The 27,406-nt window shown below is 36.8% G+C and overlaps 2 protein-coding genes across 2 annotated transcripts in view; one reads left to right on the top strand and one right to left on the bottom strand.

The window, feature by feature from the left end:
• exoc6b (exocyst complex component 6B) overlaps positions 1 to 23,520 on the bottom strand; it is a 54,572-nt gene extending 31,052 nt beyond the window's left edge. Inside the window, exons 1-15 of the mRNA XM_087789668.1 lie at positions 23,347 to 23,520; positions 19,826 to 19,991; positions 19,713 to 19,760; positions 19,556 to 19,646; positions 19,417 to 19,462; positions 17,583 to 17,787; positions 13,090 to 13,272; positions 11,514 to 11,582; positions 6,041 to 6,124; positions 5,764 to 5,810; positions 5,085 to 5,205; positions 4,701 to 4,772; positions 3,520 to 3,617; positions 2,778 to 2,883; positions 2,591 to 2,700 (exon numbers count right to left, since the gene is read on the bottom strand). Of these exons, the coding sequence (XP_087645794.1) occupies positions 2,591 to 2,700; positions 2,778 to 2,883; positions 3,520 to 3,617; positions 4,701 to 4,772; positions 5,085 to 5,205; positions 5,764 to 5,810; positions 6,041 to 6,124; positions 11,514 to 11,582; positions 13,090 to 13,272; positions 17,583 to 17,787; positions 19,417 to 19,462; positions 19,556 to 19,646; positions 19,713 to 19,760; positions 19,826 to 19,991; positions 23,347 to 23,498 (1,598 nt within the window). The 5' untranslated portion in view covers positions 23,499 to 23,520. The remainder of the gene's footprint in view (positions 1 to 2,590; positions 2,701 to 2,777; positions 2,884 to 3,519; positions 3,618 to 4,700; positions 4,773 to 5,084; positions 5,206 to 5,763; positions 5,811 to 6,040; positions 6,125 to 11,513; positions 11,583 to 13,089; positions 13,273 to 17,582; positions 17,788 to 19,416; positions 19,463 to 19,555; positions 19,647 to 19,712; positions 19,761 to 19,825; positions 19,992 to 23,346) is intronic.
• Positions 23,521 to 23,614: 94 nt separating this feature from the next.
• On the top strand, positions 23,615 to 26,010 carry LOC148082477 (type-2 ice-structuring protein-like). The gene is made up of 5 exons (XM_087789674.1): positions 23,615 to 24,838; positions 24,950 to 25,050; positions 25,170 to 25,304; positions 25,387 to 25,498; positions 25,575 to 26,010. Exons 1-5 carry the CDS (start codon positions 24,778 to 24,780, stop codon positions 25,733 to 25,735), a joined length of 570 nt encoding a protein of 189 aa, XP_087645800.1. The 5' UTR covers positions 23,615 to 24,777; the 3' UTR covers positions 25,736 to 26,010.
• Positions 26,011 to 27,406: the final 1,396 nt, after the last annotated feature.

Here is a 27,406-nt window from a genome sequence, read left to right on the forward strand (position 1 = left end):
AGCAATCAAATTATCCCCTTTAGTCAGAAGGCCACATTTTAACAACACTGTTTCAAACTGTTAAGCATCATTTTCCCATTACAACAGCAGTGCTTCTGCAAAAACAGTCCTGACAAGATATACCGATATGTATTCCTGCCACTGCTTTAACAATAGACAGATATTTAGAGACTGAAAGTAGTCATTTGAGAAGAGAAAACGATGCTTATTGAAAATGAAAAAGGAAACAGACCAGAAGAGTTTTAGCTTCATAGAAACGTAAAAATAAGAAAAGATTATATTTTAAGTTTGAACTAGAAAGAACCTTGCTTGAACAGAAATCCATGCAGCGGGAATTTGAGGACTTGATGCACCGGTAACATTACTAGCAATCAGACATATTGCAAACCTTTTGACATGATTTTGATATTCTTAGAAAGCAGAGTCAGGAAAAGGCAAGTGATCAATGGCAGTTGACTGGGAATTTAAAAGGCTAAATGTGTCCAACTATCAAAGTCCATTTCATATTGTGACATATGTCACAGTACAGATGGAATTCCAATCTGTACTAGTACAGATTGGAATCCTGTTACTGAACTGGGATCTTAATATTGATATGTCAATCAGAGAAAAAACGTAAATTAGTGACTCGGTATAAAAGAGCTAATTTCCCCGTCCCAAGCCAGTTCCAAAGTGGATGTCAAAGTGACAGCATAAAGTAGTCTAATCAAGTGATGGCGGCGGATGAGAAGCAGCAGAAAGCAGAATTCTACAGATTGCTTGAAGAGATGATCAGCAGCCTTGGGTAGAGAAAGAAGGAAAGCTACTGCATCACACAAGAAAGATATGACTCTACAAGCACTACAACTAGACAAGTGGGTGAAGAGCCAAGATGGGAGCTCCTATTAGAATTGTAGATTGTCCTGGTAGAATTCCCATGTGTCCTAGGACAGATTAGAATTCCAATAATCAGATCCCAATACAGTAGTAGGATTCCAATCTCTGCTAGTACAGAGTGGAATTCGAATCTCTACTAGAAGGATCTGAAATCCTACTAGTAGGGATCCTACTGGATTCCAATCTGTACTGTGATACATAAATTGAACGTTTAATTAAGTAAATATTTTTAGTCAATTGTTTTTTCGAATTCAACCGCAAACATGAGTAATTTTCGAAGGCAAAGTTGAGAGTTGAGATTCCAATCTTTTAAACAAAAACAAATAAATCCTGAAAACACTTGGATGATTCAAAGCGGGAGGATTTCAATTCCTGGAGCAGCTGAAGTGCAGAGTTGACAGAAATTCCAAGTGTGTTTAAAGAGAGCAGGGCAAAGAGTTAATGTGCGCTGGTGAACTCTGCAGACAAATGTACAAATACAGACACACCACAGAATTTAGATAGAATTTCACTGTATTTATGTTGCCATCAGTCACAATAAGCGAGCACTGGCTGTGTCAGCTAAAAGACGTCTGTGCCGAGCATGAGGAGTAGTAAACAGAAGTGACACTGAAAACTCCTTACTCTTAACACTGTTACATCATTTATTAATGTCCCTTGACTCTGCATCTACACTGATTCAACATTGAGGTTTATTTTGATTAAACAATTAGCCAGAGAATGTTGCATTAAATAAAACGTGCCGAAGTTTTCTGACAATTTTAATGCAAAGGTTGAAATGAAAGTGGTTTAAAAATTTGGAGGTAAAAAAAAAGAAGTTTTTATTGACGTAAAATTATAACCTTGAACATCCACTGATAATATCCATCCAGTAGGTTTCTACATGTAGTCCTGTTTGTCTTCACTCAATCAGAAATGCAAATTTGGGTTAAGGTCAAAGGTCACAGGGATCAATGACCAGAATCCGGGCCCTTCGTCCAGTCTGCTTCCGGGCCTGTGAGTCTGGGTCGTTTGAAAACTGTTGAAAGGCGAACGCTTGTAGTAACCAGATATTTGGGTGTGTACAACCACACACTAACTCTGACTGAGGGAAGTGATTAGAGCGGTCTGATTGGCAGCACCAGAAAAAAAAATCCGTCTGACAAACGGGTATTAAAAAAAAAAAGGCTCTTCATATCTTTACAAAAAACTTTTGAACAACAGTTATCAGATGATCGACGTCATGTTAAATGTTTCTGAAACATGAAAAGCTTTTGTTTTTCTCTGATCAGGAAGTTTTGGTGGAGAAAGAATACAGTATTTGGGCAAATGTGATGTTAAAGTGTCTCGCCTTGATACAATTATTTCATTACAAAAGAAAGAGTTAAATGATTATTCGCTCATCAGACTAATGCTTTTTTTAACCTGATAAGGGATGAACACACAAGACTTAAATAACAACACCAATCCAGCAATCTACAGCAAAATAATGGCAAATGTTATAGAATCATGTATTTTATCTGCACATGTATGAGAACAGTGAAGCAGTTTTAAAATTATTCTTTTTTCTCTCGTTTTAAAAAATTAAATCTTATATCTGGTATTTAAAATATTTCATAGGCATGTGGAGGAATAAGAAGAAGATCCTTAAAGGTATTCGTTCAAGAAAAATATTTTATCAAATAGAAATGTCAAAAAAGCACATTTCAAGATTGGGTTTTGTGTGTACATTTACCTGAGATGGAGGTCTTCCGAGTACTTAAGACAGGCATAGATAAACTCTTTTAGCTGACTGTAGACTTTTGGCACAAACTCTGAGAAAGGCAGCTTTTTAGGGAAGGGTTGCTGGAACAAAAAGAAAGAATGATCATTCAAAGGACTGTCCTAGTTATACTTCTCAATCATCTTGTTTTTGGGTTCACCTTGTCCAGTTCAGGGTCTTGCATTGGAAACTGGGAGGTATAACTTTGGTATTCCTCCTCTGTTGAGACAGGAATTGGACTGAAATTGTCCTGGTCCAGCACCTGCCTGTAGAGGTGCAACATAGTTCTTGAGTTATGGTGAAATAAACCCTGCACTCTTAAAAAGACAAACAGGCAGAGTCATCCCATTGGGGTAATTCTGATGCTTGAGGTTTCTTTACCACCCCAGACTCTTTCACCACCTCCTTTCTTGTTGGCACTTTGAGAGTTCCGACGTTCCAGCGTTCCATAGAGAGGCCATGAACCGGAGAGCACTCTATTCAACAATACGAGACAAAATTCCTGTGGCTTCCCGTGTGTTTGAGTGTGAAACAGAGAGGTAGAGGAATATGAGGGAGTATGTGTTTGTTTGTACGCTCTTGCTGCAATTCCCATTGGTGCCGTTGGCTGTAAGCGATGGTGAAACAATGGCACGCGTCATCTGAGGGCGCTGCCCATTCTCGGCGACACTTCCTCTCTCTGGCTGGTCGTAAAACTTCAAAACCACGACATTTCCCACAAATCGACAACAGCATGTTTGTTTAGTGGGCCCACAAACTCTGGGTACGCCCGAATGACCTTATTACTAAAAGGGCACCACAGGCTCTCCAGCATTCTCTGACTCCGGCAACTAAGTAATAAAAGTAAAACCTTCCTATTCACCTTGTGTGGCTGAAGGTGAGAAAGATTTGACAATATTTACCGAAAGGTGATGTTCCATCTTTTCAGCAAAATTTCCCCATACTGCTCCCTCATCTCCAGGAGCATGTCGAAGAGTTGTGAAACTGGAAAACCGTAACCCTGAGGCAGAAAAAAAAAAAAGTTGTGTCACCTTAATTAAAAACAATTCTAATTACTACACCTACGGATTGGAAAAGATCTTTACTGTTGTCGGATCTTACGCATTCAACAGTAGCTCAGTGTGAAGACTCTCTAAAAAGATTTCCCACGAATGATTCAATGATGTTGCTGAGGTAGAAGATCGGTTGGTAGCAGTTAAATTCTAACTTTGTTTACAGCGAGAACTTTCAACCTGTATTTAGAAGCAGCACTAAGGAAAATTAAACATATTTGTTTATGGCTCCCCCTTGTGTAAGAACATTGTAATGGCAATCAATAATGTTAAGTTGGTTTCCCCTTTCATATTTCTGAAAAAGTCCTCTCTGTACTCGAGCCATAATGGAAATGTATGAAAATGCTGTCTCTGACAAGATCTTTGTTGCAGTGGGTCAAAGAGCACCAATAAAAGTTGTACTGCACAAGTCATGACTATTAAAAATGAACACAAAGATTACACAAATTAAAACCCAATTGGGAATTGAAAAAATAGCAATTAGCCATCTAAAAAAAACAGAGCTATTCAATACAAATCCTACCGATACCGAACATCCTCAGCAGCATCGTACACTTCTTTCTATCAGGTTGCTGGCAAAAGAAACTTTTACGGAGGTTTTGGCTCGTGTTATCAATTTGTCGATGTCTAAATAGTTCACTTCCAACCGTTCTGCTGTTTTTCTTCTCATCTAACCTAAACTCTCCATCATCCAATCAATCACATTCAGCGAAATCCATGTGCTTTCCAGTACAGTGGAGAACGAATACACAAGAGTACAAATTGACATCACATGATTTCTGAGAGGTCAAACTGTGAAAGAAACTCTGTCTACGGAGATTGGCAAACACATACATTTTTTGAGAAACATTCAATGAACAAATGTATTCAGCTTGTTTTATTTCACTTGGCAAACACCACATGATTTAGTTTTGACCAGAAGAAGAAGAAGAAATCCATCATAAGTGGACTGGTTTGGGGCAAAACAACGGTAACTCATGCACTATGATGAGCTGCAGGAAGATTTACTGGTGGTATTATAATGTACATACCTGCAGAGTATCAGCGAAAAGGACAATGAGGTTCTTGAGATCCAGCACCAGATCTGGATCATCACAGTATGACTGAAGACAGGAGAAATAAATTATGCATTGAAAAAATGTTATAATTCAAGATTATTCTTTTTGAAAAGTCTTGCCATTTCCAATAGAAACACATAGATACGCTGAAACCTGATAAAGAACAGAACAGCCAGAAACAATTGATGTTACATTATACAGAGCCAAATGAAATCTATGGATTTAAAGCTTTGCTTTACTTTTCTTATGTTAGGGCTTATATTGCCGTTCAGAATAGCAGCAATGATTTTTGACACAACAGAAGAGTGAAATAATGGTAATAAAGAATTAAAAGAGAAAGACTGGATTTGTCCTTACAGAATGGGTCCTCAGTGCTGCAATTATTTTGGAGAGTGCCAGTTCCCAGAGCTCCTCCACATACGCTCTGTTGACCAAGCCTTGTGTTGTGTGAAGGACGTGATCCTCCACCACAAAGAACCTGGAAAGGTGGCGGATTATATTAAAACAGGTAAAGGCAGATTGTAATATTCCCAATTCCCCCCCCCCCAAAAAAAAAAAAATCACACTCATCCGGAACTAAAACATACTAGTCAGCAGAAGCAGCTATTAACCCTTAACTGATTTCAAAAAGTAAAAGCTCTGCACGAAGGATTCGTGGTCCGGGCATGGACTTGTTGGTAGATTGATGACATCGTTGGAGAAGGAGGATGGCACTTTTAAACGGTTTAAATGGTAATAACAGACTGGTCTTTGTGAGTGTCCAGCACTGGCTGTGTTTATAGAAGTGTCTGCACAAGTTAGACAGACTAAAGGAATAACAGAAATAGATCAACAGACATCTCACACACTCCATAAATCGATACTGCTGTGGGTGAGCTGGTATGCATACATGCGTGTGACGGCAAAGTTCTCTTACATGGAGAAGAGGGGAGGAGAGTTGAAAAAGGGAGAATAGTGTTGCCACAAAGAGAAATGTATAGACGTTGTAGCCACTTTTATAGATCATATATGAAAGCAAAAAAAAAGGTAGACTTACCCAACAATCTGATTGAAGTACCGCCTGTATCCTTCCAGAGTTTCATGCTAAAAATGAATGATTAGGATTAAGAGATACAAAAGACAATAGCTTACTTTATCTATGAGTTCCTTTAAATTATCTTTTAAATCAATATTTTCAATGATATGATGAAGAGGTAGGTGTTTAGAAGGTGAGGAGTGGGTCTATGTGGTGAGGAGGGTCTAAGAAGTGTAGTCAGTGAGTGTCTGGACTTAAAGTGCACATGGACAAAAACAGAGTGAAGGTGCAGTCATACCATGTTAGAGTGAGGCTGCAGCACAAGGCGAGCCTGTTTCCTCCTTTGCTTTCTGTAGTAGTTCTCAAACACATCACGCAAACCCTAGAACACAAATTACAAGTGAAATCGCTGTAAGGTAAACAAACAGTGCTGGTACACTATATAATAGTTACAGTATGTACGACTTGAGGGAAATCAAGAACTTATTTCTGACCATGTCGAAGGGCATTGTTCTCAGAAAATTGAGATGCAAGCAGGATAGTGGTCTACTCATTGACTCCGGGTACTGAATCAAGTTGAGTGGAATGAGGACTACCAGGAGTGGCATCGTCCCATTTTTAAATTGAATTTAGTTGTTACCCTTACACAAAGAAGGAAGTCTGGAACTAAAGATCATAATACCAAAGACCAAAACAAGGCTATTAAGTGAACTGCCTGTGTGTATTTTAAAGATTATTGGATAAACAGTGTCGAAGCTTCCACAGACTCAAACACCAATATTCTTTCACCTAGAAGCCATTTTACTGCCAGCAATTTAACTGGAATAACCTGTCCCCATGTCTGAGGAAAGAAAACAACATTTGGTGTATTACATTTCACTCCAAGTTTCATGACAATGATTCAGAAAAGGAAGAGGGAAGTGAATTCCTTTTCAAATCTTTCATTACCGATGGAAGCGTTCTTATGTTAAAACTGCAGACGCCAAAGCAGAGGCTTAGCCTGTTTTCAGATTAAATGTGCAGTTTATTCATCATTGCCACACATCTTGCCAACACCTCTTCAGCTGTCAGGAGAACCGACTCCATCCAACCTGTAGGCCTGCATTTAATCTGACACAGATTAGATATACAACTTCAGAAATGATGGGATGCTGATTTCACCAAATGATGAACGTAATGAGGTATGAAACCAAAGAGAATAGCAAGAGAGTTCAAATGAGTGCAAGCCCGAGTGTGTAAGCAAGAGAAGATGCTGTTCATCTATAAAGACTAAACCAGAGTGCGGCTCCGTTTTCTTTGGCGTCTTTGGTCAGACATCAAACTGAAAACACCCAAAAAGCGACAGGAGTTAACCAAACATGAAACGTTTTTTGATCTTTCATGCCTCAGCGTTTAACTTTTGGTGCCTTGGTGTCCTCTCCCTGAGAGGCTTGTTGACTGTCTGAGCCCACAAGAGTCCAAATCACTGTGCGGTTTGAGATTAAAGCCTTGAGGTGGACGGATGACTTGAAAACACATTTCAGTCCATGCACCACCTATACAATCATTTAAAAAATTTGCTTCTACAAAATATTAAATGTTTAAATCACTTACATCTGTTCTGAATGAATAAGGGCTGTGGAAAATTAGTCTTCAATACTGTCACCACTCAAACAGTTCAGGTTCTCAGACACAAAATGTTTTTTTATTTAAAAAGAGAAGGAAAATAATGGAAAGTATACATCCAAAGTTTGGCCTCTCAAGCTTTTAAGTTTACCAAAGTATTATATAGTCTTGTAATTATCATTATTATTATCGTTTTATAATATTTTTTATAAAGTTTACACAGAAAATGTCTGTGTGTTCATTTAAATAATAACAATCTTCTTGGATGAAGTTAACAAGTTAGTTTGCATTAATAAGCTGGTAGAAGTAACACAGTGACTATAATTTCAGACAGTTCATGTAAAAATGCCAAAAAATTAAACCTAGCACCAGCAACCATGTCATCAACAAATCAATAATTAAATTAATCATTTGAAAACTCTACTATTAGAAACAAGAAATCAACTGTAATTATGAACTGATGATTGCAGAAAACAGGTAATATGGTAAACTATAGGCAAACTATTGGTAAGTAAGTTAGTAATCTTTCATCTGAAAAAAGCGCCTTTCGCAGGCCAGGGTCACCAAGCACTTAAACAACAAAACAATACACAGTTAGAAATACATACAAATTTACAAAAAAAACTTTAGTAGCCGAGACAACAGAGTGACAAACATGGCAGCCCTAAGATAATTAAGAAAAGGCCTTAATGATTTATATTATTATAATACTAAGATGAAGGTTGACGCCAGGGTTGGACACTCATTTTCTTAAGACCTCACATAGAAGACAAGCACTACTTGAATGTTTGCTTCAAATCCACATTTTCCTCTATACAACTTAATGTCAAAGGTAAAAGAAAATAATAAATATGAATAAATGTTGCCGGTAGCGTTACACTATTTTTATCCAAACACATCAGAAAGGTGGGAAGTAACCACAGGAGGAGAACATATAAAGCAACACAAACGACCCTTGTGTGATGGGCTGCTCTTATTCTGTGCACGCTGGGCATCAGGCCCATGTTTGGACTGATCGCAACTCTGTCCACATCCTTCAACATGAGAGCAACAAAGAAGTATTGTTCAACAGTTGATGGCACTTGACTCAAACTGGAAAATCATGGTCTTCAAATGTGAAACAAGATAATGAGATGGGGAAGGAAAGAACGACAGAACTTGAATTGAACTGAGAGTTGATTGCTAATGTGATTTCACTTCCAGCTTTATTAGAAAAATAAATCAAACTGTTACATGGCTGTGTGCGCACAGCCTTAACCTTTATGAACTGGATTTGGTGCGTGTGTTTATTATCGTCCATTCAGGGCTCGAAGCAAAGCAGCAAATTGTGCAGCTCATTTCCTCCTAGTAGATGCACGTCTGTGCCTAAATGTCAGTCATAGAAAGTGAAAGACCCTTACACTTTAGAAGAATGTACTCCACCATGTTTAGCTGAGCTCTGCTGCGTTCAAGGAAAATAAAATAAAATAACCAAGATGTAATCAAATTTACTTTTTGCTGCTGGAAATAAAGGTTTCAGTTTTGGTCTCAAATGCAGTAAATTATTAATTTTATATATATATATATATATATATACACACACATACAGTACTGGGCAAAGGTTTTAGGCAGGTATGAAATAATGCTGTAAAATAAGAATGCTTTCAAAAATGGAAGTATTAATAGTTTATTTTCATCAATTAACAAAATGCAGTGAATGACAGGAGAGAGAAATGTAAATCAAATCAATATTTGGTGTGACCACCCTTTGCCTTCAAAACAGCATCAATTTCTACTTCTAGGTACACTTGCACACAGTTTTTGAAGGAACTCAGTTGGTAGGTTGTTCCAAACATCTTGGAGAACTAACCACAGATCTTCTTTAGATGTAGGCTTTCTCAAATTTTTATGTCTCTTCATGTAATCCCAGACAGACTCAATGATGTTGAGATCAGGGCTCTGTTGGGGCCGACCACCACGATCCTTAACGTTGCCCGTTTCTTTGTGCTTCTTCAAAAGAGCTTGAACATCTTGAAACTGAGTCTGCTTTGAAATCTTTGACTGGGAGAAACCTTGCTGATGCAGTAGAACTACCTTGTCTCTTGTTGCTGTGCTCAGTCTTGTCATGGTGTACAACCTGTGACATGAAACTTCCACAACCTCAGCTTGATAGCAGAGTTTGTTCCTCACCCAGTTTTAAGCTCTTACACAGCTGTATCTTTTTCACTTCATGTCGTGTTTCAACCTACTTGTGAAACTGATGATCATTAGCACCTTGTTGGTATAATTGGTTGATCATACACTAGAATCCTACAAAACCCCTGACTTTGTGCAAATGTACCTTTAAAAATTGATGCTGGTTTGAAGGCAATGGGTAGTAACAACAAATACTTTTTTGATTTAGATTTCTCTTTTGTACGCTCACTTTGAATTTTGTAAATTGATAAAAATAAACAATTATGATTTATATTTTTGAAAGCATTCTTAGTTTACAGCATTTTTTCCCCACACCTGCCTTAAACTTTTGCAGAGTAGTGTATATATATATATATATATATATATATATATATATATATATATATATAATTATTCTAGACCCTAATCAAGCAATCTGGAAAAATAATACATTGAAGTATTTTCCAAATGAATTACCTTGAAAAAAATATCTGAGAATAAAAAACACAATAACAAAAAAGTCAACAATAACAAAAGCAAGGCAAAAAATAAAAACATATGTAACATTGTCATTTAAACCACAAACCAGCTGTCATGCAGTCAACATTTGTATAAGTTAAATAAATACCATTTAAAAACTTTCTTAAAAAGAAATCACTCGTCAAGAAATAATTATCAACATGTTTTTTTCTGCCAGAATAACTGAGTTCAGCGACCTATTAACGTTATCCTTCATCTCACCATTTGTCCTCCCTTTGACCTTCTTTCGTCATTTTGCTTTTACCCACTCTGCCTGTTCACTTTCTCCTTCCTGTCAAAGTCCATGCACTTCCTGTCCCACAGCCACAGACTGAACAGAAACAGGCGACCCTCTGGTCATAATGGCCCGGTCACAACCTCTACAAGCCTGTGGGCAAAGGTTCCTCCGTGCAAGCGTACTTGAGACGCACAGAAATCGGTTTCCACCCCAGTCATGGCCCAGTCAACACCTCTACCCATGTCGCTTCCACTATTGCTGAGATAAGACACATACATTTTTCCCTTTGCTCACAGGCATTGCAGCCACCAAGTTGGAGCAAAGCCAGGCTCAAGTCGGAGGCCTAATCTTGTGGAATAATTTGCTTTTTTTTGAAGTAGAAGTTTGTGGACAGTCAGATTTGGGCTAAATAACAGACAATTTTAACAAGATGATTTAGGTTAAGTGCACAAAGGATACCACAAAACTCTAATCTGAAACTTGTGGCTTACATTTGTCTACATTTATAATGAAATTATTATTATTATTATTATAAATATATATTTCAATGTTGATGTCATCATTTGCCGTAATCTTTTAAAGAAATACAAAATTAAGGTTTATTTTTGCATCATTGAATCCAAAGTATATACACCAAACTGGACCTCTCGCTTGCGCACATAGAAATACTGTACATCCACAGAGATCTGTAATCACTCACCTACAGATAAATAAACTAGATCTATGTTTCATAGTTTCTTTTTTTCATTTTTTAAGCAGACTAAACGTTGTAAAAAATGTCAAGCATAGGTTCATTGTAGGTTGATACAGACATTGGTCGGGCACCATATGTGGTTCTGACTTTATTTATTTGGTCTTTATGAAGACAGAGTAACACTTTAAGACAGATTGTATCTATTTGTATTATTTATTTAACTACTGCAACTCATCATTATATAGTATGTCCTTCAAAGTAATTAGAATGGCTATTGAACACATATTTAGAATAACATGTTTTTTGAGTTCTTATTTTGCTTATTTTGATATTTGATTACATTTTAACCCTATTATCTCTTGCTCTATGAACCCTCACAACAGTCAAAGTACAATATGTGTCCCCTGAAGAATTTTTTCCCACCCCTGCTAAAATATAGGAATATATTAGATATTGGAAATACAAACTTTGGGTGTAACAGTGGTAATAGTGGTTTGTTAATCATCCAGTACAAACATAAAAGTTAGAGGTTATATTATCTTTGAAAGAAAGAGAACTTACCAGCACTGTATGGATATGCAGACAGTGATAAACTGGAGAGAAATCCACCAAATCTTGAGCTCCAGGCATCTGAACAAAGAGAATAGTGTTATTATTACAAAAATTAAAGGCATAAAAAAAACAATTGTATGATATCTCTTTACATTATTTCTTCTTTTCAGCCACTAACTACCCTTGGTGGTATATAGCCTTGTAACTTTGATGACATTCATGATTAAAAAATGACTGCTTTTTAAATATTATAATATATCATTATTAAAATAATATAAGAATAGAATTGTATTTCATTTAACATTCATTTTTTATAGTTTTAGAGAGATACAGAACATCTTCATAAGAAGCATTGAAGAGATGACATATAATAAAGAATATTAGAATGTTCTCAAGATTACAATAAAAGTGTGACTTTTAAGAAAATGTTCAATTAGAAAAAACATGATTTAAAGATCCACGTGATCATGACAGAGTAAAAAACTAATATTCCTGTTTCCTGTCTTTGAGAGACTTCTACAATAAGATGTCTCAACCGTTGAGGTCTGACCAAAATACAAATAAAATCGAGGTCGTGGTTTGCATTGTATCTAAAAACAGACTGTTTTGGCAAATTTCTTTTCATATTTTTAACATCCAATAATTACTTCTCCATTGCAAAGTGTATCTTTATGTAGAGGAACAGAGCTCCAAACAATAGCACTGTCTCATCACTTCATTTGTCTGAGCAGAGTTTAAGATCTAATGTGTAACTTTGATTTACAGTATTTTAATTTAGATAAGACAAGTATGTGTAAATTAAAAGGGAAAGCTTAAAGTCAGAATGATTGAATATTTGCATAAAAAAGAGGAAAAAAAATACAGTTAACTTTAAACATTCAATGGGGGGGAAATGGCGAAGGCAAGACAAAAAAAAAGCAGGGATCACAAAGAGGACAAAAATAGGATGATGAGACACGGGGGGGCAACTTTAAAGGAGGCAAAGGGAAGGAGAAAGAAGGACATGGCAGAGGTGGCGTGAAGGGACGGGATGCCGGTGGTTGGCATCACTGAAGGCTTTGGCGCCAAGATAGTCGTAACCCTGGCGACCGCGGGGTCAAGCCTTTGTTTAAGCCAAGGTTTTCCCGTGACCAAGGTTGAGTCAAGTTTACAGGACGTAAATAAGCTGAGGGGACGACAGGGACCTTAAAACAGAATGGGAGCTGAAGGGTGACAAGTTCAACTCTATTCTCTACAGTTTCATTGTACTTTTTTTTTCCTTTTCTTGAGAGTGAACACAGCAGCGGCAGCGGAGAGGAACTCTGATCCCGCCAGGCATTCCATGAAGAGTTCATTGTTCAGATACTCTGCCTCCATTGTACAATAGTAGTTGAATGTCCAGGAGTTCATTTGAACTGTCAACATCTGCACTGTTAACATAATTCATCAATTTTCGGAGTTAGAACGTATTCTTTTAGGAAGAAACGCCACACGAACCGTGTAGAGATGAAGACTTTCAATAGGACCTTAGATGGGGCATGTTTTAAGCTATACATTTGAACTCATAAATAAGTTGGCGTTAGCTTTGATGTAAATCCTCCCTTACTTCATCATCCTCGTCGTCCTCCACATCCAGAATGCCAGAGTCCTGTTCCGACAGTGGGCTGCCTCCTTCCCCATTGCTCCGTGTCACCGGGCCCCCAGCGAACGCCTCCTTTCGGTGTCTTCGGCCGTTGAGGGCCCTGTGCTGCATGGACACCGCGCTGTCCAAGGAGCGTTGAAGCTGAGCCTGTGAACATGTTTAGTTATTCTAGGTCTCCAAAGCCAATCACCACTTGACAAAAGAAAATAACCAAGTATTAACACGATATACATAATGTTTACCAATGCCATAAATCATGGGTGTGGAAACATTTGATGACGTGATATGAGCAGGTGTAAATGAAATCTACCAAAGGGCCTCACTGGCAGCACTTTGGAAACGTCCGTCCTAAATCTTGTTGTTGGCAATATAGTTAATTTGGCTTTAATTACTTCTATTTAGTGGGAAATACAAAAAGAAGATCTTAAAGCAGCGAGTCACATGCAGACAGTAAATAATAAAGAATTATCATGGGAAAAATATGCTTATTGATACACCGTTTGAAGACGGTTTTAAGGGAAATGCTTGGGATGGTCAAAAGGTCTCCGTTTGATATGTTTGAGCCACTCCTTGTCCCATGATAGTACCCCTGGAAACGACCAATAAAACGGTTCGAACAAAGGTTCGGAATACAGCAGCAGGAAACGGTACCAACAGACAGGAAAGGCAGAGCAGGAAGGACAGAGACTTCATAAAACTTCAAACCAAACAGTAGGAGAGAAAACGTGACCATTTGGGCATCAGTAGCTCAAATTTGTTTTCGTGTATATCGTCGTTAAAAGTTGGAAAAAAAGAAGAAATTGTGAAGTGTGAAAATGCACGTAGATCAGGTGTGTCAAATTGAATCCAAATGAAAAACAACTGTCCAAGTACACAAATTAAATATTAAGCAAGAAAAAAGATCTTAATATCCCTGTTAATAAATGAAGGCTTATTTTGTTAAAAGACATTTCTGTGGTTCTTTCCCAAATACATCAATTCTTATGCTTCAGCACTGAATCTGCTTTGCAAAGAGACAATAAAAAAAACATTTTGTCATCATCCATTATTATCACAAATAAAAAGCTTGAGTGCTTCTAAAGAAGGATCCGCAAATTCCACTGTTTGTGTTGATAAGATATTATAAGGGAAATCTCAAACCGTGATAGTTTGCTTAGAAGTGGTCAGAAGAGCGTTGGCAGTCTGTCACTGACTGATGAAACTTGCAGTGATTTTTACATTTTATTTTATCGTAAGAAATCAATTTTTAAATGAATGATTAATTGCATTATTATTATAAAATACACATTTATTTCTATATCATTCATGAACTCTTGCTTTACAACCATTTTAGCTATATTGTAGTTAACATTTAGATAATTAAAATTATTTCCAATTATTTAAGGTCAGTTCAGTGCACTTTACAATTCTTTTTGCATTGAGTGTAAATTAAAATTTAATTAATTTAAAATTGTGTATTATAACATTTTAATAACAGTGATTCACAAGAAACCTGGAATAGAAAATATAATAAATGATTATAAATTGCTGACAGAAAAGTGGAAAAAATTTAAACGGCTACACCAGAGGAATTTGTAAACATGTTTTGCACTTTGGAATAAAGGCAAATAACCAAAAACATTGCAAAAGGCACTTTGTCTTTTTCCGTCTTCGTTTTTGCTGCCACCTACTGTACTTTTTTTTCTGAAAATCAAATTATATCAAATCGTGAGGTCGATTGGTATCAAAAAAAAAACTTCAGCCAGAACACGACTCTGCTGAAGGCCAGTAAATCATCTTTCTCCAATGACACACATCTACCGTCTATATTTGCCTGTGATGGTTCAATTCTCTGACCCAGTGTTTGCCCTTCACCACTACGACTGCTGCTGCATGCACACGCACGTGTGTGTTCAGTAACTAAATACAGGTAATCAATCTTCTTCCACTTCACAGACTCAATCTGTTTCCCATTACAGCAAGAGTGTGTTTGACTGTGTAATGCAACTACCGAATACATAGTAAAGAGGCTAAACTCATCCCTTTGTTCAAGAGGTTGGGAGTTGGCACAGAGATAACTGAGGTGCGTAGGTCACAACTGAGGTAATGCTTGGCTTATTAACAGCCGTTAATCCATGTATAAAGTTAAAAAGAATAGAGAGAAAAGAGGCATGTTCCTATTTGACTCTGTGATGTTACTCTTGCAGACTCTCTTTTAAATCAATGAATGTCTTCTTTTTTATAGATGACAAAAAATATTGGAATAAAATACAGTAAACATCCAAATATTCCAAGAAAAACAACACTGAACTTGGGAAGGAAAATGCAGTTCAGATTCTGCCAATATTGGGAAAACGTATATCGACTGACAGAATGCTTAGTTTTTAAGACCAATAACAAGAAAGCTTATTAGACAAGATGGGTTTGAGAAAGACGACCCATGTTAAAAGGATGAACATCATTTGGCCTGCAAGAGCGAAAAGAAAAAGTTGATGAAACTCAATTATCAAAATTCTTGGCAATAATTTTTTTGCTTTTCAATTACCCCCCGAACGGCACTAAAAGTGAACTCTGTGTTATTTTTGCCACCAGTGGAAAGAGAAAGAACTAAAGCAAATCACACAAAAAGCGGGATCCTTATTTTCTGCAATACTGCTAAAATAGCAATGGTTTCTATTTTAGAGCCAATGTTGATATTAAATATAATGATTGTCCAGAAATATCAGTGATGAAACTGGTGCATTACAAAGTATAGTGGTAAGTAGCTATTTCCAGATATTGAATCCTAATCCTTAAGGCCTAATAACACCCATGATGACTGTCTCGCTTCACTTCGTCATGACATTAAGTTGGTTGAATCCAGCGATCATTAAAGCGCAAAATCAGTGATTTTATTTGAACGCTGGCGGATCTAATAAAATATTATAGCGATCCCACTCACTGGGGGGACCTTGTGACAAAGAAAGAGTCCTGTTGGTTGATTTTAAAATAGTAGAGGTCTGGTTAAATAAGCTGGATCTTGGTTCTGTGACAGTGCAGTGTAAATAAAGTTATATAAATAAAATACCAAAAATCAAAGCAAAAAAAATAAAGAATACTAGATTTTAGAACAATAATATGATTAAGTAAATTGATGGTGCGTGCGGTTAGATCACCCTTAAAATAAGAATCAGACTTTTTTGCCATTAATGTCAGAAAAAAAAGGATTTTTTTTAGTGTTTCAGTGGAAAAAGAAAGTCAATCAACTCTTTAAGTGCAGATACAAGGTTATACAGCTCAATAATACCTCTTTGGAATTGAAAACAGCAAAGTGCTTTTTATTTTATATTTTTACCGCTTGCATTTATGAAAGAAAGACCGGAGTTAACCCTATCAGATCGGGGAGTTGCAGCCCAAGCCCTTTCTCATGTCTCCGTTGTGCTTTTTCCAATGGGCAACTAAAAAGAAGATGTTTTCCATCCGGTTTTGTTGTCACTTACTCCTATTGCAGAGTGAAGGCTGTATGCCAGGTATTGGACAACGCAGCGTAATCTGGGTATCAATATCAGAGCGGCTGCATCACATTAATCTCTGTGTAATTAGTGGTCGAAGAAGTTAGAGTTTGGCTCCTTCAGTCACTGCAAGTGGATTTTCTACTTCAATGACTCTAAAATTGCCTTCCAAGAACCCCCAGAAGTTCACTCAGAGGTTTCAAACTAAAAAAAATATTTTTTATTTTTCCCAAAGCACATAAATCTTCAATCAAAACTAACTGGATGATCAATATCTACATGCTATGTTATGTTACACAACATATGTTGTGTACTAATGTTGCTAGTTGAACCTTGCTACATTTTAAAAGAGCCTCTTTCAAGACATTGTTTTACTTCTTTACTTTCTATTGCGTTTTTTTTTTGGTCCACAGCTCATAAACTAAAAAAAATTAAATATTCAGTCTATTTCTGTCCTTCAAATAATTCTCAAGACATTACGTCATGGAAAGTGTATTGATAGTCACGGTAGAGGTTTTGTGTGTTGTTTTTTTTGCAGATGCAAACCTAAAACCTGAAGTAAAAATGATCCAATACTGACATCTGGAGGACAAGATGGGTTTCACCAATATTTCACAGTTGAGTCAAGAACATTTTATTATAAGGGACAAATTAACTTCAATGTAATTTGTTTTAAAAAAAAGAAAATGGATATTTCTTGATGAAAAGAGATATTTTGAGCTTTTCAAACTCCAGATATGTTTCTTTATATGGCAAGGAGGAACCATCGTATGATCGGTTATTATCATGCATCATTCTAACATGACAGACTGAACAGAGGAACAATATCACGACAAAACGATATTTAGATATTTAGCTATTTATAATTAACATTTAAAATGTGTTTTTACATGACATTTTTTGTGGGAAATCCCCCCCCAAAAAAGCTTGTAGACTCGTTTTGAAATATGGTGTGTATGCATGCCGGTGTGCGAGTTCTTTGTTTACCTGTTTAATGGCCGCCTCTCCGATCTTATCAGAGTGTTTCCTAATGCTCTCCAGGAAGTCTCTCAGCTGCGTCATGGCAGTGTCCTGTATCTGTGTTCTCAGTTTTGGGATGTTTTCCGCCATGATGGAGCAGAAGCGGTACTGGCCCGCCTTGGGAAGACAAGTCTGCTCCAACTGTTCCAATGTGCGCAGTGCTGGATAGTACCTGGTAGAGTAAATGAAAAGATGGATAAAACACATTCATTCATTAGGGCGAGAAAATCCTTATCTTGGATCAATGAAAAGCCAAAACACTTAATCACCAACATAAAAAACAAATCAACAAGCTCGTGCACACGCTCATCCAAATCACCCAGAGCACTTTTTTAGAAATACTTTGCTCCATCTGTCAAACAGACGAGGTCTCTCTTTGCAGTGGCAGCCAGCTTTGGCTGACCCTCGGCTGCTCTCTGCGAGCCAAGCTGCCGCAGGACACAGGGATGTAGAAAAACACACAAACAAACGACAAATTTATGACCAACCAGCCTTCTGTCTTCGGGTCAGGATGAGGGCAGGAAAAGAAGGAGAGACGGAGAGAAACTTGGTTTATAAGTGGACTTGTATTTCAGGATATCTGGCACCACCTAGTGACTAAAACATGGTACTTATCAAATTGGAAAATAGGAAAGGTATTGTATAGCGTTGGAAATTCAATGTTTCAAAGTGCCAGAGTTCGAAATCAGCCTGAAACTGTACACAGGAAAAATGTATGTGGCCATGAAATGTTTGCTAAATATTTGTGCCGGTGCAAAATATTATACTGTGATTTATTGACAGAACTGGAAAAAAATCCTTTCAAACGCTAAGCAACATCACATCTTACCCTAAAAACACTGGATACCGATGAATCCAGAAAATCTGGAATACTCACTACATTTAGTTGTGCATAAACATTTAAACTAATGCGTCTCTGTAATATGTATACATTTATATTCATGGTGTGTGTATAGATTTTTCTGATTTATCGCTTTCTAATTGTACATTTAATAAGTATATTGAATGCAAACTGCATTTCGTTACCGGGTACTTGTGACATGTGTAATGACAATACAGTTGAATACTAATTCCAATTATAAATATCTGATCCCTCACTTTTGATTCCTCCTTCGATGATGAACTCCACATGAGAGTGGCAGAAGATCAAAGAAGATGCAAAATACATTATTTACAGAATAATCAACATTTTCTACATGGATGTTCTTATCCAAATTCCTATATGTTAAGAGCAAAAGGCTTTCTGAGACAACTATGCATAAAGGGCTATTGGTTTCTATTATCGACCACAAGAACAACATTGCTACTGTTCTATTATAAATATTGCTTAATATACATAAATGTCATCTCATTTTACAACGCTGAAAATACACGTGTTCAGATTCTGATCATATTTTCTACTTGTCGATACTCACAGTAATGTTAAGCAACAAATAATGACATTTTAGAAAACTGTCCAAGAGTATGTTGTGTCCCTGAGCAAAAAACTTTACCCTGACTGCTCCTGATTGTTGAGCTGGCACGCTGCGTCGCAGCCTACTCCCATCAGTGTGTGATTGTGTGTGAATGGGTGAATGCGTAAGTTAATGTAAAGCCATTTGGATGCTGAACAAGCATAGGAAAGCACTATACTGTATATGTAAGAGGCATTTACCATTTTAATTCCTAAAAAATTCCTGTAACTGCAAGAGCATAATATACTTTAAAGAATTTTAGGCCAGGCAGCAAAACACTATGAAGCATGTGAACGTTAATGATCGTCTTATTCTCCACTTGTTGGTGCACACATTCAGTTCAATACCTTTTAGCTCTCATCTGTTCCTGAAGTCGTCCGTACATCTCCAGTACTGTGGGGAACAAAAATAGTTACATTAAATCCAAAAAGGTGAATCCTAGCTGTATCTCAGATTTGATTGGTAAAAATCATTCGTAGACACTACCTGGCAGGCAATGCGTCAGTTTATCGATGGTGGTAGCAATGTTTCGCTGCTGGACTCGACATTGTTGCAGCTCCTCCATCGATGTCAGAAGCTGCAGAGTAGGACAAAAACCATTGATCGGTTGAACAATCTGATACAAAAGGACTGGTCCCCCTACCTGTTTACCATCATCCTGGAGACACCTGTTGGTTTCAGTCACCTGACTCTGAAAAAGGAAAGCAAACACTGTGAGTCAATGTGACCACCTCAATGTAGCCCCGTGTCATTTACCTTGAGCTTTTGTGCCTCCCCTCGTACTTTAAGCAGCTCGGTGATGGAGTCAACAAACCCCTGGAAGTGATGGTTGCACATCTTCTCAATCTCCCTGTCATGGTTCCTGATGCGTGCGTCCAGTTTATCCATAAACAATCCATGTTCCTGACCGTCGTACACCGACCTGAGGAAGGATACAAAAATCATACAAATTTGAAAGTTACAAAAGCAATTTCCACCTCTCGTGAACAGTAATGAAATGAATAGCTTCTTATATTTTTTAAGAATTTTTATAAGATTTATACTTTGAGCTTCTCAGTTTGCATTTCATCATTAAATATGACCAGGATATGAAAGTCTATCTAAAGAGGTCTTAACACACTAAACACTAGTGTTGTGCTTCTTTTGTTCCATTAAACATTACACATTACTTATTAGTTTGTTAGTTTACAAAAGCACCATAAAGGTAAGGACACAGTCAGGCAATGTGACTTGGTTTGTCATCAGACGTAAGGCTAACCTGTAATGATTTCTCTTTGACGATAAGCATCAAAGAAAAAACGTGACATGTAGACTTCTGCTAGTCTGTGATTTAAAAATAACAGAACAAACAAGAATGAAGTTTAAAATAGCACTTTTGGTGCCAAGTATAGACTTAAAAAGGAGATGCTATGGAGCTCATACCCAATGATCCTTCAATTATAGAGAGAGATTTTTTACCCATGGAGCTGAATTTATTTAAATGATGATGTTGTCAGAATTTGATTTAAAAGGATATTTAAAAAAAAACACGAGAACAGACGGGAACTAATGTGTGCTGCTAAAAAAGCTTTTACTTCTTACTAATAATTGCTAAATTAATGACTTCATTCAAAAAAAAGAAACAAAAAAGCCTAAAGATACTTCATATTTTTGTACTTCTTGAATGCCCAGCTACTGGCAATTGAAAGGTTGACGATTAATTTAAATAGGAAAAACAACATCCTCTTCTTTGTAATATTGTTAATCCTGCAACTTCCTGTGTTCTTTTCCTTTCCGGAAACAGCACGCACACACCTGCACTCGACAATTACTGACCCTTCCTCCTGCTCACCAGGAAATGCCAAAATTATCCGATTGGACAAAGGACACCACATCAGGCAACACAAAGAGCGGCCATAACACACGGAGAGCTGGTAGACATCAGAGACAAAACAATAAACGTGTCTGTCTAAAATTAAATCTTAAAAGTGTCCCCAGTGATAACCACAGCCTTGAAAAACAGTCCAAGTCACACTGAAAGTATATGTGCTATTTTAATAGTGAAGGAACAACTAAAAAAGGTTGCTTTGTAATAACTCTTTGCGTAATAATTTTCAAAAGAAAAGTAGTACAGTTTCTTACATTTGCTCACTTAATTTTCACAACTATTGAGATGACTTCTCCTCCTATCACTGAAGTATTTAAATATATGACGATCTGTTTTTCCTTCAGTTAGGAAGCTGCTGAAGTTGAATTAAGTCCAGCAAAATAAATCTTCTTCTATGCCTCTGAAAGTCGTTTCAGAGATGAGCTCAATCATAGCCTTCAGTTCATGTGATCATAAAATACAGTCGTTATAATCCAACCCTTTTATTCTCTTTGTATTGACCAACACACCCTGAGAGTACATTCCATTAGGTTAAGCACACTTTTATGCAACTGTAAAAAATGATAATGATAATGTGCATGTGTAAATGTAAGTAAATATACTTTACTTGCATAGACATTTAGAGGCGTGTGTTTAAAGTATGTGATCTGAAAGTATGTGTTTGTGTGCATGTGTGGGTGTGCATCGTCACTCTATACCATTACATCACATGTTTAACCCTTCTGACACCAACATAAGGAATTAACCATTAGTGTCTGTGTTTAGGGAGTACTTTATGTAGAATGTAATCTATGGGTGTATACGGAATATTGCATCTCTCACTTCAGGAAATTCCTTTGACTTTCAACTTGATGGATAAAAGAGGGGAAAATTGCAGCTCTCCTACACAAATATTGGTCACGATCACATAAAGACACAGCATGAATCTAGTAACCAAGCAAAAAATGAAGTCAAGGTGCTCACTGTGAGGTATATTTTGTAATATTTTGCTGTCAGAAGGAATGCCTCTCACAAGTCTGAACCTGCATTCAGGTCTAGACAGATTATTAAAGAAAGCCAATAATTTTCGCCAAGAAGAAAAAGAAAATCCAAGATATATCATCCACCATCATAGTGAGCTTCATGAAAACCATAGTTTTGTTATGGGTTGTTATTGTAAAATAGGCTTTAAACGGGTCAGACTCATATCAGGGGATTTTAAATTGTTATTGTCTCACTTGAGGATCTGTGGTAATATTCTATTGTAAATTAAATGACATCTCTTAATCTGAACATGAACGGTATATCTGTATCATATAGAGACAGAAAGTTCAAGACCTGCCTTTACATCGGAATCATTGGGTGAACTGAAAACACAGAAACATGTATAAATACATCTGGTAAAGCATGAGGTTACCACCAGAATATTCCCCCGGCAATTTGTACACTCGCACTTCCCTAAGCTGTTGGTATAAAGGTTGACACTGTTAATATTGAGGTCATTTGACAATCGAATGTACAGCTTTCCCCATAAATTATCTTTGTGCATTTGTTTTTAGAGTAAGCAATATTGTGTCCCTGACATTGTACCAACTATAGTCATTTATATTTATACCACTTATAAACTCAGAATAACACCAAAAATAAGAGGCAAAGATAAATGTATCTCTCAACTCTTGCTCAATATTTGGCTTCATAAGAAAAAGGTAGGTAGACACAGGAATAGTAAGTTAGTAGGTACAAATAATAAATAGATTCTGAATCCACATTACAGGTACAAGTGGATAGCCTGTCAACAACAACACCCTACTTGTCAAAAGTACATCAATTGCTCTAAATACATATAATTTAATTTTGTAATTGTGGACAAAAAAACAGCTCACATGTGTGTCAGTTGAAAACAGTGTCATTCAAAATAATCCCCAACACTAACTGATGTCAACAACTTGAAGCTTGAGGGTCTGTTTTGGTCACTGCTAGCCTGTTAGCGTCACTACATGTCAAGGATCTGAGTCATACGTTTAAAGTTAAACTGCGTGAATTGTTACCTAAAGTCATGTCGTTAAAGTAACAAGATGTATTTGAGATGGTATTAAGCTGACAACAGAGATACGCTTGAGAGTCAGTTAGCCACGCTAGCTCACGTTAGCTTCTGAAAAGTTCCAAGAAAATCTAAAGACAGATTCAAGAAGACACTTAAACGACAAGCGAAGTTGAACATTATTAAGAAAATATGGCACGTTTGACGGTAACAGCGAGTGGATATGTGTTCACCGCCTGCCAAAGCTGGCACAGTTATCTGTCCGAAAAATGGCAACATACGAGTTAAAGTTTTGTTCGAGCGTCACTTGCTAAGTGGCTAACCGATGCTAGCCGGGCTCGCTCAGCTGGGTGTCGCCGTCCAGCTCCGGGGCGAACAGCTGTGTCTTACCGGAGCGTCGGCCCGATACAGTTGGTGTCCGTGCTCTCGATCTCCCGCAGGATGCGTTCGTGTTCGGCGGCTGTCTCCACGCTCGCCATCCTGCATGTTGCTGGGGACGGTTCCGAGTTCAACTGGGCAGACTGGCGGCTCGCGTGCGTCATGCTGGAGCCACCGGAGGACTGGCTCGGTGTCACTGAAGAACCGGGTGACGTTAACGCGTTAACTCATCCATACGTTTCTAATCCACAGATGTTTTTGCTGTATTCAAGTTCAATTTAAATCTAACATAAAAAGAAGTCTGGCAAGTTGGTGAAATGTCATGAATTTGATGTTTTTTTTATTTATATTTATTTGTATTTTTATTCTCAACATCAGTGTTTCCTAACCAAGGACCAAGAAATTGAATTCATAATATTTCTGTTCCATTGATTATGACTGAAAGTTGTTTTCTTTTTTGTCTTTTTTAATGGTATTAAAAATAGAACTAGCCTGTGACGCTTGTGTCAGTCAACTTTCCAAAAAAAAACTGTAAACTTGTGAAAATGAGTGAAACACGACATCTATATGATTTATTTTTACTGTTTAAATCTGAAATCCGTGAATATAATGCCGACATGTATCTGGTCTGTGGTGTAAAAAAAAAGAAGAAAACCCTGCCCTACATCCCTTTATTCGATTTCTCTCACAGCACATATAAAAGCATCAGATTTACAGTACAAACAATACTTTCAATGAAATTTTCTTTAATTGTGTAACAGAGAGATTCACTTTCAGAATTTGTAAACTTGCTTCTTTCCGCCCGAAAACAGATAATCTGATTATGAATTGAAAACTAAACTATTAAAATATATTATAATTATTATAACCCTGCGTTCATTGACCGAGAACGTACATTTAAAGTCAACCAAAGGACCCAACGTTTGCTAAAGAAATAGGATTAAAGATGAAATCGAAAGAAATTTAAATTGAAAGAAACTGTGTAAATCTGTTGTCGTAAGGGATTCCGCCCACAAGATGCTGCTATTGTCATATTCGTCGTTTTATTGCGCAAGACTGTGAGAAAATATACTCAAACTATAATTATTTTAAAGCATATTGTTATTCACGGCTAAATGTTTTAAATAATTGGATATGTTTCCGATTATATAACTCAAAATATACATTGTAGATCCTTTATTTGTTGGCGAACAAAACTAACATAAAATAAAATTTGAAATGAATAAATATTCATTTTTCCTGAACCAAATATAATTTGACTTAAAAAACTTGATTATTTTTTTCTAGATTGCTCAAAACTGAACACCTCTTCCACTCTGTCGTAACAACATGCATATGCAGATCAAATCGCAGCTGTGGTTTTCAAAAAGGATGGATATAAAAGCTCCTCGAGTGAGTGAAGAACATACGTGATCAGCCTTCCGCCATAAAGAGATCTTTAACATGAAGACTTGGGCTCTGTTTGTGCTTCTGTGCAACATTGTGGACGTGAACGAAGTATCAGGTGAGTTTTTTTTTACTATTTCTGTAATAGATAGATAGATAGATAGATAGATTGATGTGTTCGAAACAAATATTTTGTCTATTCTCTGTAAAAGTTTGTGTTTATCTTTAGGAAATTCCACATTAGTCGTCGATTGTCTTCAACTTTGGACTCTGTTGAATGGAAAATGTTTTTACTTTGTAAGAAGAGAAATGACCTGGAAACAGTCAGAGGTAAATATAACGCTTTGATATGTTTCATGATATATTTCACTGTACAAAAAAAATGTCATGATGATGATATGATTGTAAGTTATGGTGCTAACTAAATGTGTGTTTAATGTCCACTGTAGGACTACTGTCAGTCTATGGGTGGAAACCTGGCATCTATTGAGAATATCTTTGAGTACCGACAAATCCAGGAGTTAATAATGAATGGCACGAACGACTTACCTGTGACCTGGGCTGGAGGAATGAATAAAGAGGAGGTAGATTTATTAAGGGAGCTCAACACACCTGAGTGTGTTACTAAAACGCCTCCACTCAAATCATTAATTTCATCTCTACTAGGTAAGTGTTTGGCGTTGGGTTGACGGCAGAGAAGTCACATTCAGTGACTGGTGTCCAGGGGAGCCGAATAGCATCACATCCAAACAGCAGTGCTTGCAAATCAACTATTCAAGTAATGAACACAATTTAACAGGTCAATAAAATGTTTAAATCTTCTGCTCTTATAATTTGTCTATTCTCACCTGCAGGTAAGAAATGCTGGGACGACGATCATTGTGACACTACCAAGGCTTCTCTATGTGCCACGCCCGCCGGATTTGGTTCATTCAGTTCAGGCCTTAACAGTCGTGTCAATCCACTTCAGCTGTTGCCAGTTTGTCTTGCCTTTTTCATATTGAATATGTTTTAATTTGTTTTTCCAGCAATCAAACCACATTCACATCTGCATCTTCTAATGTGAGTAAGTAAGTAATAGTTATTTGTAAACAGCCTTTCTAGACCAGGCTCACAAAGCGCTTTAACAATACAAAACAATACGCAGTTAAAATATATACTTTAAAAGGCAGAGACACATAAGACAAACACAGGAGTCCCAGAAAATCAGGGGTAACCAATGAAGTTGAAGCTCTGTTTGATATTCAGTCAAAATGTTGTTTATATGTGCAATAAAATAAACTGCATGAATGACTATTTCTTTTTTCTTTCAACAAGTCAAATGTAGTGAATTTTAAATTACCGGTAATAGAGAATAAGGAGTAAAAGATCAGTTGATTGTAAAACTAAATAATGGAGAAAACAGAATCATAACGCACCATAAGGAAATCTGCAACTAACATTGAACATTTATTAACATTAAAACAATAAACAACATCAGACAAAAGGATGAAAAAAAGTATAATTACATAATGAAAAATACTCTTGCATAGATAGCAACATGGATAATAACACTGACAAAATCAATGAAGAAAATTAAAAAATCGAACAATGTTGACATCAACCAGGTCAGAAACAACAACACCAGCAACAAAAACAAAAATAACATCAATTAATTTTAAAGTAAATAATTTCAACAGTGAAAAAGAAAAGCAGCCGATATAAGAACCTTATCATTTTAGATAATAATTATATTTGTAGAAGTATCTGCTGGGTTAAATTGACGAGATAAGATTATTTATATTAGAGGACCAGTTTGACTTGAAAATAATTATTTAAAGTGGCTCTTAACTGTAAAGTATGGTGAGGAGTTTGTGTGAAACAACATGTTCACTCAGACACCAAAGTCAGCCATTTTTTTTCCTCCTGACTAAAATATGTTTTCTCTAATCCGATTAAGCAGTCCATTTTATATCTTGAAACCTCAAGTCACAGTCAGACCATGCATGCTTTGTTGGAAAGAAAGAAGGAGGTTTAGAATCTGACTCAATGCTTTAAACAATGATGAGAAATCCGATCTTGGTTCGAAGACACACTTTAATTATAATTACAAAGAGAAAGGACCGAGGAGAGTTAAAGTCTCTCTCTCAATCCTTTCTGAGGTACAAAGAGGTGCAGCTACTGTTATATCTCCATCCCGGGATCACAAGCCGCTAAGTTTATCACCCTTAATAGTAAATAAAATAAATATCTAAACCAAACTTAACCTAGTCTGTCAAACTGAACCTGAGAAACCTGGGTGTTGTATTTGACAATGACATGTCTCTATTTCAACACTGCAGAAAACTGACCAGAAACGGTTTCCTTCAACTGAGAAAAATCTCTAAATTTAGGAAAATGTTGTCACAACATGATCTGGAGCTTATAATCCATGTGTTTGTGTCTTCTCGTCTGGACTATTGTAACAGTTTATTTTTGTGTCTAAACAAGAAGGAGCTGTCTCGCCTGCAGTTAATACAAAACTCTGCAGCGAGAATTCTGACCCGCTCTAGTAGAAGAACTCATATTTCCCCGATCCTTAAAACTCTTCACTGGCTGCCAGTTTCTTTCAGGATCAATTTTAAAATTCTGGTTCTTACTTTCAGATCTATTCATGGTCAAACTCATCCTTACATCAGTGATCTCAAACCTGTGATAACCAACATGC

This window comes from Callionymus lyra, chromosome 4 (assembly GCF_982586985.1).
Source record: "Callionymus lyra chromosome 4, fCalLyr1.hap1.1, whole genome shotgun sequence".
NCBI lineage: Eukaryota > Metazoa > Chordata > Actinopteri > Syngnathiformes > Callionymidae > Callionymus > Callionymus lyra.